The following is a 12791-nucleotide window of genomic DNA, read 5'->3' on the forward strand; positions in this document are numbered from 1 at the left end:
TCTCAACCAGGGCTCCTTGGGTTGCAAGTCTGGGATCGGGCTCATTACGTGAATCGAGATGTTCAAACTTTACGATTACGAGTCTAATGAAAACATTGCGTCACCGTTTTCACGAAGAGGCGAATTTGGTATTTCAATGTCTGAACAAACATTCGAGATAATCGCGTTTAAATTTGGTCCTTTTTTCATTTGACAATTTGAAACTTAAAGATGCATAAAATACGCAAGATTTAGGTATCAGAGGAAAGAACAGATTATAATCTTCCTAAATGTAGCAATTTTTAAGAAAAAAAGTTGATTAGTTTGGCAGAATTAATCAATTAAACGAAGTGGCTATTCGTGAAAACGAAAAAAGAAGAAGACCATTAGCAGATTCGCCCCTTCGTGAAAACGCTAGAGTGATGAAGCCTGGTTCATACTTCATGCGAAAGCGAATGCGAAGCGAATTTGACGTCATGAAACATTCACTGCGAAATTCGCCCGAGTTGAAATATGTTCAACGGTTACGAATTCGCAATGTATTTATTTACTGAACATTTATTAATAACATAGAGTGCGGAAATTCGCCCCTGCGTGAAAACGCAAAAAGGCACTTGTGACAAATTCGCCCATGATTAGGTTAATTAAGATTTAATTCATTTTTTTTTAAAGTATAGCCTTACCAGGTTGTAGATATTGATATATTTATTCATTTTCACCAAAAAACAAAAACAAATTTCGAAAAACAGACGATTTTCATGAAATTCGTCCCTTCATGAAAACGGTGGCGAAAAATTTGAATAATTAAATCCTTCGACAAATTTCATATGTGACTGTTGTGTGCACCTCCACATCGAAACCGAAGCTTTCGTTTGTATAATAGAGATTGACACTTACAATGTTGTTTTATATTATGATTCAGCACAAGCTTCGACAAACAACCAATGGTTGTTCTGCACATCTCATGAAATTGAATCGAAAAGCAGTGTTTGTGTATACTATAACTTGTTAGTTGAAATAGCATGCATCCAGATGTGTTTTATTGCCATATAGACTTCATAAATTTACAAAATAATAGTAAAATATCGGTTTCCATTTTGTTGTTGCTCGATATTAAATTCGTTGTAACGTAATAGTCCCAAGTTGATGACCTATCGACAACGTATGTGAGTTTGTGTTACATACCCTATGTGGACTTGTGAACAAAAGAGGTCCACATAATGCAGGTTGTGTTAACCTTATGTGGACTAAGCCGTGTCCACATAAGGTTTTGCCCTTTCTGGAAAACAGGTTTAGAGGCATTTTTGGGTTAGGTTTATCCGTAGCAGAATGAAGAGAAACACTATAGGGAATCATAGAAAAAAAATTGGGTTAAAAGAGTTTTCACAGTTTAAGTAAAGTTATTTTTTGTACCGAGTTTTCTTAACTACACGAAAACAAAGCAATGTCCACACTAGGTATGTAATGTAAGTCTGGGTGTGTGTGTGTGTGTGTGAACTAGCTGCTCTGGGTTTTTACTCTCGAATGGGCATCCCTTTTTATTTTTATGGTTCTCATCTTCTTCTTTTTTGCTTCTGCAGTAGGGTCGGTCGGTCAAAAAAAACCCGAAACAAATTGAAATAGGCTTAATGCCCATTGAACCTTTCGAGAAATAAACATCATGTCGAAGAGCGATTCAGTTGTTTTCTAGTGAAAAAAAAAATATTCATGTAGCTTAACTTATTCCCATAAAATGCCACGAGAAAGATAACAGTATCGCAGATCGTGGAGAAAAAAAATATTTCGTGGAATAAAGAACACAAAAACAGTTTGAAAACACTAGGTGTTTCGCCGCCAAAAGCGATGAAAAGGTGTTCGTGTGTGTACGTCAGTTAGGTGTTCGGATGTTTTGTCAAAAATATATATATCTGCCGCTGAAAATGTATTATGTAGTTGAAACATTCCTTCGATAATATAGTCGAAATATTCCTTCGATAATATTTCAGGACAGCAGCTATAGGGTCCCGTTGGCAGGGATCTAAGGGGACATAATTGTCTGGAGGGATTGGCCATTTTTTAAAACATTTTTTAGCTTCTGGGAATTCTGACCGGGGAAACAGGCTTCGAGTAGGGGATGAGTGCCCTTATCCCCCCCCCCCTCTCAGTTACGCCACTGTTAAAGAAAAATAAAATCTCGTATGATTTATAAACATAAAACTCGGAAGCTACGTTCAGGCCGGCGATAGTAAAAGCTTTCAAGTTCAGAGTGAGAACATTTTACATACCATGTCGATTAAATTGGAGTTTTCATCTTTTTAATTAATGCAACATTTGAAAGACATGACTGCCTGACTCTTGCATTCTTCAAGTCTTATGTTAATTTTCTTTAAGTTGTTGGCCCCCACTTTCCTGACGTGCTATTTTCCTTAATTTACTAATCTGTATGAAATTGTTTTCAGAAAAAAAATTGCTATTATTTTCAATATGATGTAGGCCTATATAAATGATACACAATCGGAAGTGATAGGAAAAAGAGACAAATCAGAGTAATATTTTGTTTTCAATTCCCAATATTTTTTAACATTTTTATTTCACGTTTATTTATCACAAGTTGAGTTATAAAAGATTTTTTAATAAAATCTTCCATTATTTTACTTCAAATTATGGACAAGTGTTCTGTACAACTCATGGAAAATATCATCCCCTGAAGCACTCAAAATGAAATTTGAAAATACAAGACATGTACAATATTTTGACTGCCTAGTTTTTGCAGGGCGCACCATGGGACTAGTCTATGTATGGCAAAAGCAATGGTCTATGATATCTGAGCAGATTCGCTGATTAATTAGGCAAGACCCCGCATATTGACCTCCTACATTTTGGCCAGTCAGTGAGCGCTTCCTATATCGGGTCTTCGGTCATTCATCCGTTGCGCGTCATAGACAATAGATTAAAAAAACTGTGTCACGAGCTCTGTATCATATTACGCATTAATGCGCCCGGTTGTTGTCGTATTACAAAACACTGCATTCGAATTGACCAATCAAACCATTAAGTCTTGATTTTGGAATGAAATACGTCACGATTTAGTAAAGTCGACTCTGATTGGCTGGCGCGCGGCTTGCATATAATTATCTGCATGTCTAGACATATCAGACGTTATACAGAACTTGGTTCCGTGGATAACGGGTGATACTCAGACTACCATGGGACGTATTCTCACTTATACGTTCACCATTATTTATTCTTTCTAAAAAATGTCATCATTATGACATTATAAAAGAGTGAGACACTCATGTCTATAGTTTCTCTAAATCGAGATGTATACAATTTGCATATTTGAAAACAACAGATATAATGACAGTATTTTACGAATCACACTCCCAGGACAGTCCGAGACTGTTGACAATTAAAAGTGTAGTCCCTTTTGAAAGCCTTGAAACAATGTCTTCATTCTCAGCCTAATTATTTTAATTCCCCACATTTCAGCTTAAAGGGAAGATACAACATTTGAAAACATCAAAAAACTCAATGACCAAATTATCACGAGATATCTTACTGGATTGTTAGGGAATGACAGTCTAAAGCATCCTGTAATGTCGCAGCTCCTGGTGTGCTGACATTTTCAAAAAAAAACCCTGTATTTTTCCAACGCTGGTCGGCCGACCAGCGTTGGCGAAAACTGGCTTTTTTCAAAAAGTGCTCCTAATTTTTCATATTTAGTTCGTCTGCATTTTCTTTTCAATTGATTACACACCTGCGAAGACTACAAGCCTGCTTGACCGATTCTGTGATCTTGCAATTCCCCAAAGTCTATAAATTGCTCCGTTTCATCATAAGTGGGGTCAGGGAACCAGACTACAAGAATATGATTGATTTTCTTGATTTTTCCAGCATCTTCGAACCAAAAACGTGAAACAAGTCAGTGTAACAATATTTGCTACAGCATACTAATCCTCCAAATCCTTTTATTTCTGAATATTGCAGCAAAAGCAAATGTTGTACATTCCCTTTAAATACTCAGATTAAATCCAAAAGTTGAGCCATGGCCGCATCTAGCTGGTTTAAATCTGCCTGTGACAAAAAATTGGAGCAAAATGGTTTTGTTTTTTAAAGAGATGCAAAAGATCTCACTTTCAAAATTAACGGGACTATCATTGGGCTTAGACATAATGAAGCAAGAACAAACGTTCTCTTTTTTTTATAATTCCAAATCGCATAATTAGGCTTTAGCCTGCTTTAGTGGCTATGGAAAGCCCACTGATCATTGGGCTAGCATGTCCCTTTAATAATGAATGAATAAATGAATCCATCGGAAATTCGGCAACCACCACAATTAACCGGCCTTCCTTGAAATTCTCGTCACTGATTCGTATACGTTGTAAATCAGTGACGAGAATTTCAAGGAAATCGGTTATTTGTGGTGATTGCCGATATTTCGATGAATTGGTACACCATCCAGTAGTGCGACAGTATGTCCCTCATCGGTCCCTCAATGACGCGCAGTCGCTTAATTTACGCAGACTCATCCCTGTTACAACTGATAATGTAGTAACCAACGGATAACGTATCACCAACCGATAATGTAACAACAATTTACCTATAGTGTAGTATAGAATGTACTACACTCGCAGTCAATTTGTATTACAATTTTCAGTCCTAACCGATAAAGTAACAAAAATTGACTAATGGTGAAATAACATTTACTATACTATCTGTCAATTCTTGATACATTATAGGTTAGTGATACAGTATCGGTCAATTATTGTTATATTATCGATTGGTGATACGTTATCCGTTGGTTATTAAATTATCAGTTGTAACACTCCCCACAGTTGGTCCGAGCCAACAAAATCTGGATACCTATGTATTAGTTGTTACAGGTTAAAATCAACGTCCGCCATATTACCGCTCCTAGAACAATATATTTCTAAAGAGCGATACGTTTTTAATGTGCATATATTTAGTTAATTTTGTTTTGTTATACATTTTCTGTTGATAAAAAAAGTTCTGTATTCTTTAATGCAGTTCTATTTCAGTTTTTTGAATGATGGGAATGGTTGAGACTGGTTCCCTCCCCACATTCGAATAGAGGGATTGGTAACCAGCGCTTAGCTTCTCTAAAATGTATAGCTCAGAATGGTCAACGGGCTCTTAGATTTTTTGTTATTACGGTGGCTGGATGTAAAAACCTACGTGTATTATGTATAATAACTTATTATGCATTATTGATCCTGCCCTTTTCCGGCTCAGCTCATTTTCATAGAAGATTAACAAATAAAATGTAGAACATTACCTACGATGACGTTCCTGGGCCAACTGTACAATCATGTTGGAGTAAATGATAGGATAAGCTGTAAACTACACTGGAAACCGACATGCCAACTACGGAAACCACAATAGACTGGTCTTGGTCTGGTATAAATGGTGGTATAATGTGGTACCAAAGCACGCAAATCATTCAGAGTGATTGTCCGTCATCACAAGTGAAGTCAACTTTTCCAAATGGATGTCACAACGAGCACAGTTGTTACAGAGGGGTTTACGTTGGACCCCACGGAGAGTTTAACATTCGAATTCAGTGACTACACCCAGAGGGTCATCGTAGCCACTATGATCCTTGTCATAGCCTTGCTTGGAATCTTTGGTAACACGCTTGTGATACTGGCCGTGCTTCTGTCCAAGAAAGTCCGCACGGATACCAACGCCTTCGTGGTGAACTTGAGCGTGGCGGACTTTCTGACCTGTCTGGTCATCCCGTGGAATGCCGTGGCTTTGCTGGGCCGGGAGAATCTACCGGTCGGTGTTTGGGTCTGCAGCATCACCGCTGTTGTTCAGAATGCATCGGTTGGTTGTAGCGTTTTCTCGCTTGTCTCCATCGCCCTTAACCGATTGCTGCTGATCACACGACCTGCGACAACTTACCATAAAGTCTACACACCAAAGAAGATCGTCTTCTGGCTGGTTTTGGTATGGTTGGTCCCGCTGTTCATCGTCTTATTACCATCCTTCATTAATATAGGCAGATTCACCTACAACAGAAAGTACCATACGTGCGGGTCATACAATTCTACCTGGCGTACCTATAACATCATCGTAGCAGGCATTATATACCCCATTCTGCTGATCATCATCATTATCTGTTACGTACTCATCTGGAGACATCTCAAACGTCACTCTAGGAGGATGACCACGGTCCACCAAGAAGCCAGACACCCCACGCCAAGCAGCATCCCAACCACCACCACTGTTACGATTCCCCTGACTCACATGACCAGCGATGACCGAATCCACTCCCCAGCCACCCTGAGCTCTGTGCCGGCCATCCACTCACAGGTGACACGCCGAGAGAACGACATCACCAAGAACATGTTCTATGTCGTCTGTGCCTTCATGCTGTGCATTACCCCATACGCTGTCGCTGTCCTCTGCGGTGACAGCCCGGTCATACCATACCTCTTCACTTTGTTCTTTGTCAACAGTTTTGTCAACCCCATGATTTATGCAACCAAGCACCGGGATTTTAAGACCATATTCGGTTGCATCTTGCGACGGCAGTGGGCTGCTATCCCAGAACATTCCGAGTTTTTGAAGTTCGTGCAACGAAACAAGTGTTGTGGAACAACCTTAAAGTAGGATATACTTTGAAGTTTGATTAGTCTTGGTATATAACGTTGTTTTGTGTTGTATATTGGATACGCAATCAGCCGCCAAATGAGGACGTTATCACAACGAACCTACGTCACTCACGGACCGGACCGCTACCACAACAACGTCTTGGGAACTATAGCGACCGTATCATGCGCGAGCACCTGTTCTGCGTACAATATATGCAGCGCATTTTCAACACCTTTCAACATCTCTGATCCAAACTCCGAAATTTGAGCCCCTGCCAGACAAAATATTACAAGACTTTTATGCCTGCAGACGTAGCGCGAGCGCTCTAGTTTCTCACATGTTACAGGGGTAAATTTTACAAGATTTTCGAGACGTTGTTGCGATATATTATGATTAATTGTGATAATGCCCTTTTGTGGCAGGTGATCGCTAATCCAATCGTACGCCTTGACCCAAGACTAAGTTTGGTCTGATCCGATCACTTGTAAGCGGCCGGCTACTCTACGATTGATTGCAGAATGTATGCATTAGCATACTTGTGCATCATTCATTGTCAGTTAAAGAATCCTTTCGACTAAACGTCGCAGTCCCACACATACTTCTCCAGTTCTAAAGCTGATAAACAATGAACTGATTTTGAAACGACACTAGACAATTGGATTTTTTGCGAGATATATCATTAATTTTAATCATGCAATTTGAGAATTGATATGGGAACTCTGAAAACACTGTAGTTACATTTGACAAGAACACAGTCCAACTTGCACCCAGCTGACCTGCTGTAGTCAGCTGGATGCAAGATGGACTGTTTTTTTAGGCAAATCTAACAACATGTAGGTGTTTTACAGTGGGGTGTTCCAGATCACGTATACGATAAGCGTTTGTCGCGCGTATAATGTCGCGCGCGAAGCGGGCGATAAACAAAGGAGCCGCATCCCCCGCGAAGCAGGCGTGCGAATCCTTGTAAATATTGTATATACTTTACCATAGAGTGCTCAAATGCCTCTTAAGTATTGCTAAATCCTTTGAGCCACACAAGAAATTAAAAGATAATTATTGTAACGGAAAGTGTAGTAACTTACAGCCAGTCTAGTGCTAATGCAGGTTATTAAGGGAATAGATGTGTGCTCCGGAGGTTTTTATCACTCTGTTTAAGACCACTTAGAGTCTGGGTGCTGACAATTACCCGAGGCGAGGGTAATTATCAGCACCCAGACTCTAAGTGGTCTTAAACAGAGTGATAAATACCGACGGAGCACATATTTATTCCCATTCATAAATACCTTTTCGGTAAAGAAAAATCATATAATTCGTTCAAAACATCCCGATTTTGTTCAACAAATTCACTTTATGCTTTTTAAACATCCCTCTTGCAAAATAATGGAGTGTTCAGCTGGCGAGTAAGATGTAAACAACCCTTTTGTGGAGATTGACGCGCGCGTATCATGTTCTGCGCGATGTCACGCAGAACGCACCTGGCGCGTTGCGTTTTGAATTTAGAACTTTAAAATTCTGACTCCCTGGTAGTGTTGCGCATGCCTACGTGGGGATTGTGAACGTTCAACCAATGAAACGATAAGAGGCACTGGATTTTTAGGAGTCCACATTTTATTGTGACACTGGAAAAGTGTTTAAGACCAGCTAGCCATGTCTTTATCATCCGCTTAAGACCGGCCACGTGACGGGCTCTCGACCAATAGGAATGCGTAAACTGTCTTAGGTATTTATGAATGTATTATAATGTTATGAATGAATTGTAGGCATATCCGGTTCTTTAATAGTGCGACGTCATGTCAATTTAACCGTGCGTACTTCACACGATGTAGCATAGCAAGAATGGAACTAGTCTGGTCTCCTGACCTGACCATTCTCCCCAACGCCCAGACGTATTTATTGTAGGTCAGGCAGCCTCCGTGGCTAAAAATAAACATGACGACATTGACGACCTTTTTTCAAAGCTCGGTTTCGCTTCCGAATCGCTTTATCACTTATAACTTTGAATGTTCCGATCAATTTTTCAAAAACATTACCTGTTTCATAATGTCATACAGTTTGACATTTATGTAAGAAAACATTGACGAATGTTGACCTGTAATCATAAAGTTAGGGATCCAAATGTCATCTTAGCAGGCCAAGCCAAAATGGAGACCACACTGAGTTTTGGAAAATCCATGTAACAGTCGTCAAATTCCAAATAGTACATGACGCAGCCAAAAGTTCGCCCCTCGTATACGATCCGTGCATACTTTGATGCCCATCGTCGTTAATTTCAAGTTTTCTAAATGCAAGCAATGAATATTAATTATCAACTCATTTTTTACAGTTTTTAATAAACAATTAGGTAGTTAATAAAAGCTACATTATACTCGAAAATACCCGAGCGCTATCCGTTTGTCGACGAAATGAATTCGGCAAACTTCGGACATTTTCGGAAAAAGGGGGCATTCCTCCCGTTTTAGTCACGTGACGTATATTTGTAATATATGTATTACTAGCGGCTACCTGACCTAAGATTCATCAGGAATAGTCAGAGTATGTTGGTCTGGAAACCAGACTAGGATGGAACTGGAAGTTAACGCAACTTGAGTGTTTTACCAATGGGCGTCTGTAATCAGTGTGTATGACGAAGTCACTAACGAACCGGATAGTGCGTGCGTGATTGGGCGTGGCTTAGCGTTCAGTGCGTTTATGCATGTACGCGATTGGTTATAAATGCGCATAGGGTATGCAATGCCTGGTTTAGTGCATGTATGCGCGTAGGCAGATTGGTGAGGGGTACTCACGTGATCGCGGAGGGAGTTGAGCTGTGGAATTGTAAGGTAGTTGTTGCTTGCACTCTGTGTTTTGTGTAATGCTGACGCGCGCTGTGGGTACACGCCGTGATTGTACTTAAGTTACGTTATGCAATACTGATGCACAGCCGTACAACGTGAATGTACTTGACGACGCTGACGCTAGCTTGCATGGGTGAAGCGAAATCAAGTGCAAAGCTTACACTGTGGTACATTGTTTACACTGTTGCTCATTGCTGACTTAGTAGCGCATTGCTTACATTGTGGTGTATTGCTTACATGGTGTTGCAATGCTTACACTGTGGTGCATTGCTTATGCTGAGAGCGTTGCTGCTGATGTGAACAGTTGGTTGTCTCCCTATTATAATTAAAGGGCCCAGATAATAAAACAACCACGCCAATTAATTCCTATTATTCTACATGTATTGATTATTGTTGAATAAATTATCATTGTTGCTCGAGGTTACCGACAATTCTGTTTCAGGTGTCTTTGTTACAGGTTCATTGTGCTATTAAAAGAGTAATTAGCAATCAGTCACAATCTGCGGTATATTTCAACCAAAACGGACCTGCACCCTTAGCCTTGAAGGTCGCTCTGAGTGATCTCTCGTCTAGGGAAAAGCTTTGGTTTGAGAATATCATCTCCACCCTAATAGGCGTCAGACTTGGTCCTAACAGACTAAGGTTGGCCCAGGGAGTTCCCTCCACATTATCTTGTATTGACTTCCGTTCCCGTTTCTATATACATTTGAAACAAAAGATATTTTCATGATTTTAGACTTTGCCCCTGTCTTTACTTTTCATGTCACTAATCCCGAATCCTTTTAGCGCTTATAAAAATAGCGTTTTTTCTTCCTTTTGTTACATTTCTGCATATTGTTGTAAATTCTGCACATATTAATATGTTAATGAATGGGGCTAGATTTATAGTGTCAGATTCGAGGCATTCGCTATGCATAATGCACAAACCTTATTAGCAGTTTTCCAGGCATGTGCATGCAAACTAAAGTAACAATTTCAGTGCGAATATTATATTTGGAAAAACGAAGTGTGATTAGCTCAGTAGTTTAGAGCAAGGGACTATTAACCTAGGGTCGATGGTTCAAGCCCAACATGGCGTTACTATTTGTTATTCCTTTTTCAGGAGGGTGTGGTGGGATGGGCTGCATGTCGCGCGTGTTCTGGCAAATATCTCATCCAGGACTGCCTGGGTTGCAAGTCCGGGATCGCGCTGATTACGTGTATCGAGATTTTCAAACTTTTACGAGTCTACATATGTGATAATATTGCATGAATATATCTTCAAATTTCATAACTGTTGTGCGCACCTCCGCATGGAAAGCGAGGCTTTCCTTTGTATTATTAAACTTAACACGCACAATGTAACACGACAAACAACCCATGATTATTCAGCATATCTCATAAAAGTTGGAAAGTGTTTGTGTATACTGTACATTGTAAGTTGATATAGCATGCATCCATTTGTGTTTTGTTGCTATACAGGGTGAGTAAAACAAAACGAAACCGTGTACTGATATGTTCCCCGCGCCAAAAACCCATACTGTCAGAAGGCGCGGGGAACATATCACTACACAGAACAGTCGTTGAGTCAGCGCGCCTTGTTTTTCTTCGTTAGAGACGTCACGCACGCTCGATCGATCAGCAATGAAATGGACCGCACATTTTGGCAGACACATTTCCGTTCTCAGTCCAATTTCAATTCCCCAGATTTCAGCTTAAATACTCAGCTTAAATCCAAAAGTTGCAATGAGCCGTGGCCATAGCTGGGTCAAATCTGCCGAATGACAAAACCAAAAGAGCAAAATGTTTTTGTAAAGGATTCCGAAAATCTACTTTTCAGAATTAAGGGAACTATTATTGGGCTAAGCCATAATGATAAAAGAACGACATGTAGTTAACTGTTTTGTTTTTATAATTCCGAATCGCATAAATGCGATACTGAAACTATTTAGCTTTATAGTGTCCCGATTGACTATTATACAAATATTGAATGCTTCGAGTGGTGTAGTAAAACTAGTCTCCCGAGGTTATCCTTGGTCATTCTATTTTCCCGAGGCGAAGCCGAAGGAAAATAGAATGCTCCGTGGATCACCGAGGAGCGCTAGTTTTACTTGACCACGAGATAAAGCATTCAATATTTGTTTTATGACACTTCACCCACAGATTCTGCTTGGTTTTAATATTTTAAATTATTTAAGTCTGAACACAGTTGAAATAAACTTTAATTTCAATACAAAATTGGTGGAAAATGTATTTCTCTCTTCCAAACTTCCCCTTCACGAAATGTTTGAACCCAACTCCGTGGCGCGCTACGCGCAACGCGCACACCAGCATTCATTTGCACACAAATACTGCGCCGTGGATATAGTACTTTGGTTGCTAATGGTTGCTAAATAAATATTATCATGTGACTCGCTCTCGGCCAATCAAGACACAGAATCTGTGGGTGAGGTGTTATAAAAATTCCTATGGACCTTGCTGAATGAGGCTCGCTAAAGCCTATTGAGGGTTGAAAAATCATTGGGCTAGCATGTCATTTTTACAGGATGGCGTACTAATTCATCGGAAAATCGGCAATCACCACAAATTACCGGCCTTCCTTGAAATTCTCAAACTTCGGCAATTAACCTGGTTCAGTTGTGTCCGTTGAGTTTCCGGTCGGCATCGAAATTCAGTTTAGCTGGGCAAGTTGCACTATGGTGGTACATGTACATCAGTTTGTGGTTTATTGCTCCTTTTCGCTTCCTCGGTACCAAGAAGTGAACTATCTTTGGCTAACTTGTAAATCGACACTGTTTCCTTCGTGGAAACTGCATAGGGCCGGCTTCGCAAACGTTGAGGGAAAGCTGAGATTCGCGGGGCACCTCACTTAAACATCGGTAAGTATACAATTGTTTCCTGTTTAGCAATGAAATATCTATCCTTATCAGATTTTTTAAAATTCAAATCTACCAACATTCATTTTTTGCTCAAAACCCCGACAGCTGATCTGTGGAAAAAAAATAAGAGACGAGAACTTTCCATTTTACGTAAAAAATGGGCCAGGTTTATCAGATATTTCGAAAGTTTTCAGATTATTTTCGTTAATATCAACCATAAAAGAATATCTGTCAAGTATGTACCGACTAATTATCGAGTGGCTCATGAACTGTGTGGCTGTATAGTGACAGCCATGACATACAGTCCTTTTCCTAGTTCCGGATTTTTCCTAGTTCCGGATAGCTTCAAATAAAAACCTACCTCTTTTGGATTAGTCTCCAATATTTTTTTTTCTGACGATGTGCATTTTGAAAAGGAAAATGTAAGCTCCTTGATACACAAAGATTTTTTCCGATAAAATCTTTAGAAGAGGAATTTTGACCAGATTTCCGACTCGCACTTCGACATGTTTGGACGGTTTGT

At 39.8% G+C, this 12791-nt stretch overlaps 1 protein-coding gene across 1 annotated transcript; it reads left to right on the forward strand.

Annotated features, from left to right (window-relative positions):
• Window positions 1-5463: 5463 nt before the first annotated feature.
• On the forward strand, window positions 5464-6594 carry LOC119740652 (melatonin receptor type 1B-A-like). Its single transcript, XM_038216016.1, has one exon. It carries the CDS (start codon window positions 5464-5466, stop codon window positions 6592-6594), a length of 1131 nt encoding a protein of 376 aa, XP_038071944.1.
• Window positions 6595-12791: the final 6197 nt, after the last annotated feature.

This window comes from Patiria miniata, unplaced genomic scaffold (genome assembly GCF_015706575.1).
Source record: "Patiria miniata isolate m_02_andy unplaced genomic scaffold, ASM1570657v1 HiC_scaffold_5, whole genome shotgun sequence".
Classification (NCBI taxonomy): Eukaryota; Metazoa; Echinodermata; class Asteroidea; order Valvatida; family Asterinidae; genus Patiria; species Patiria miniata.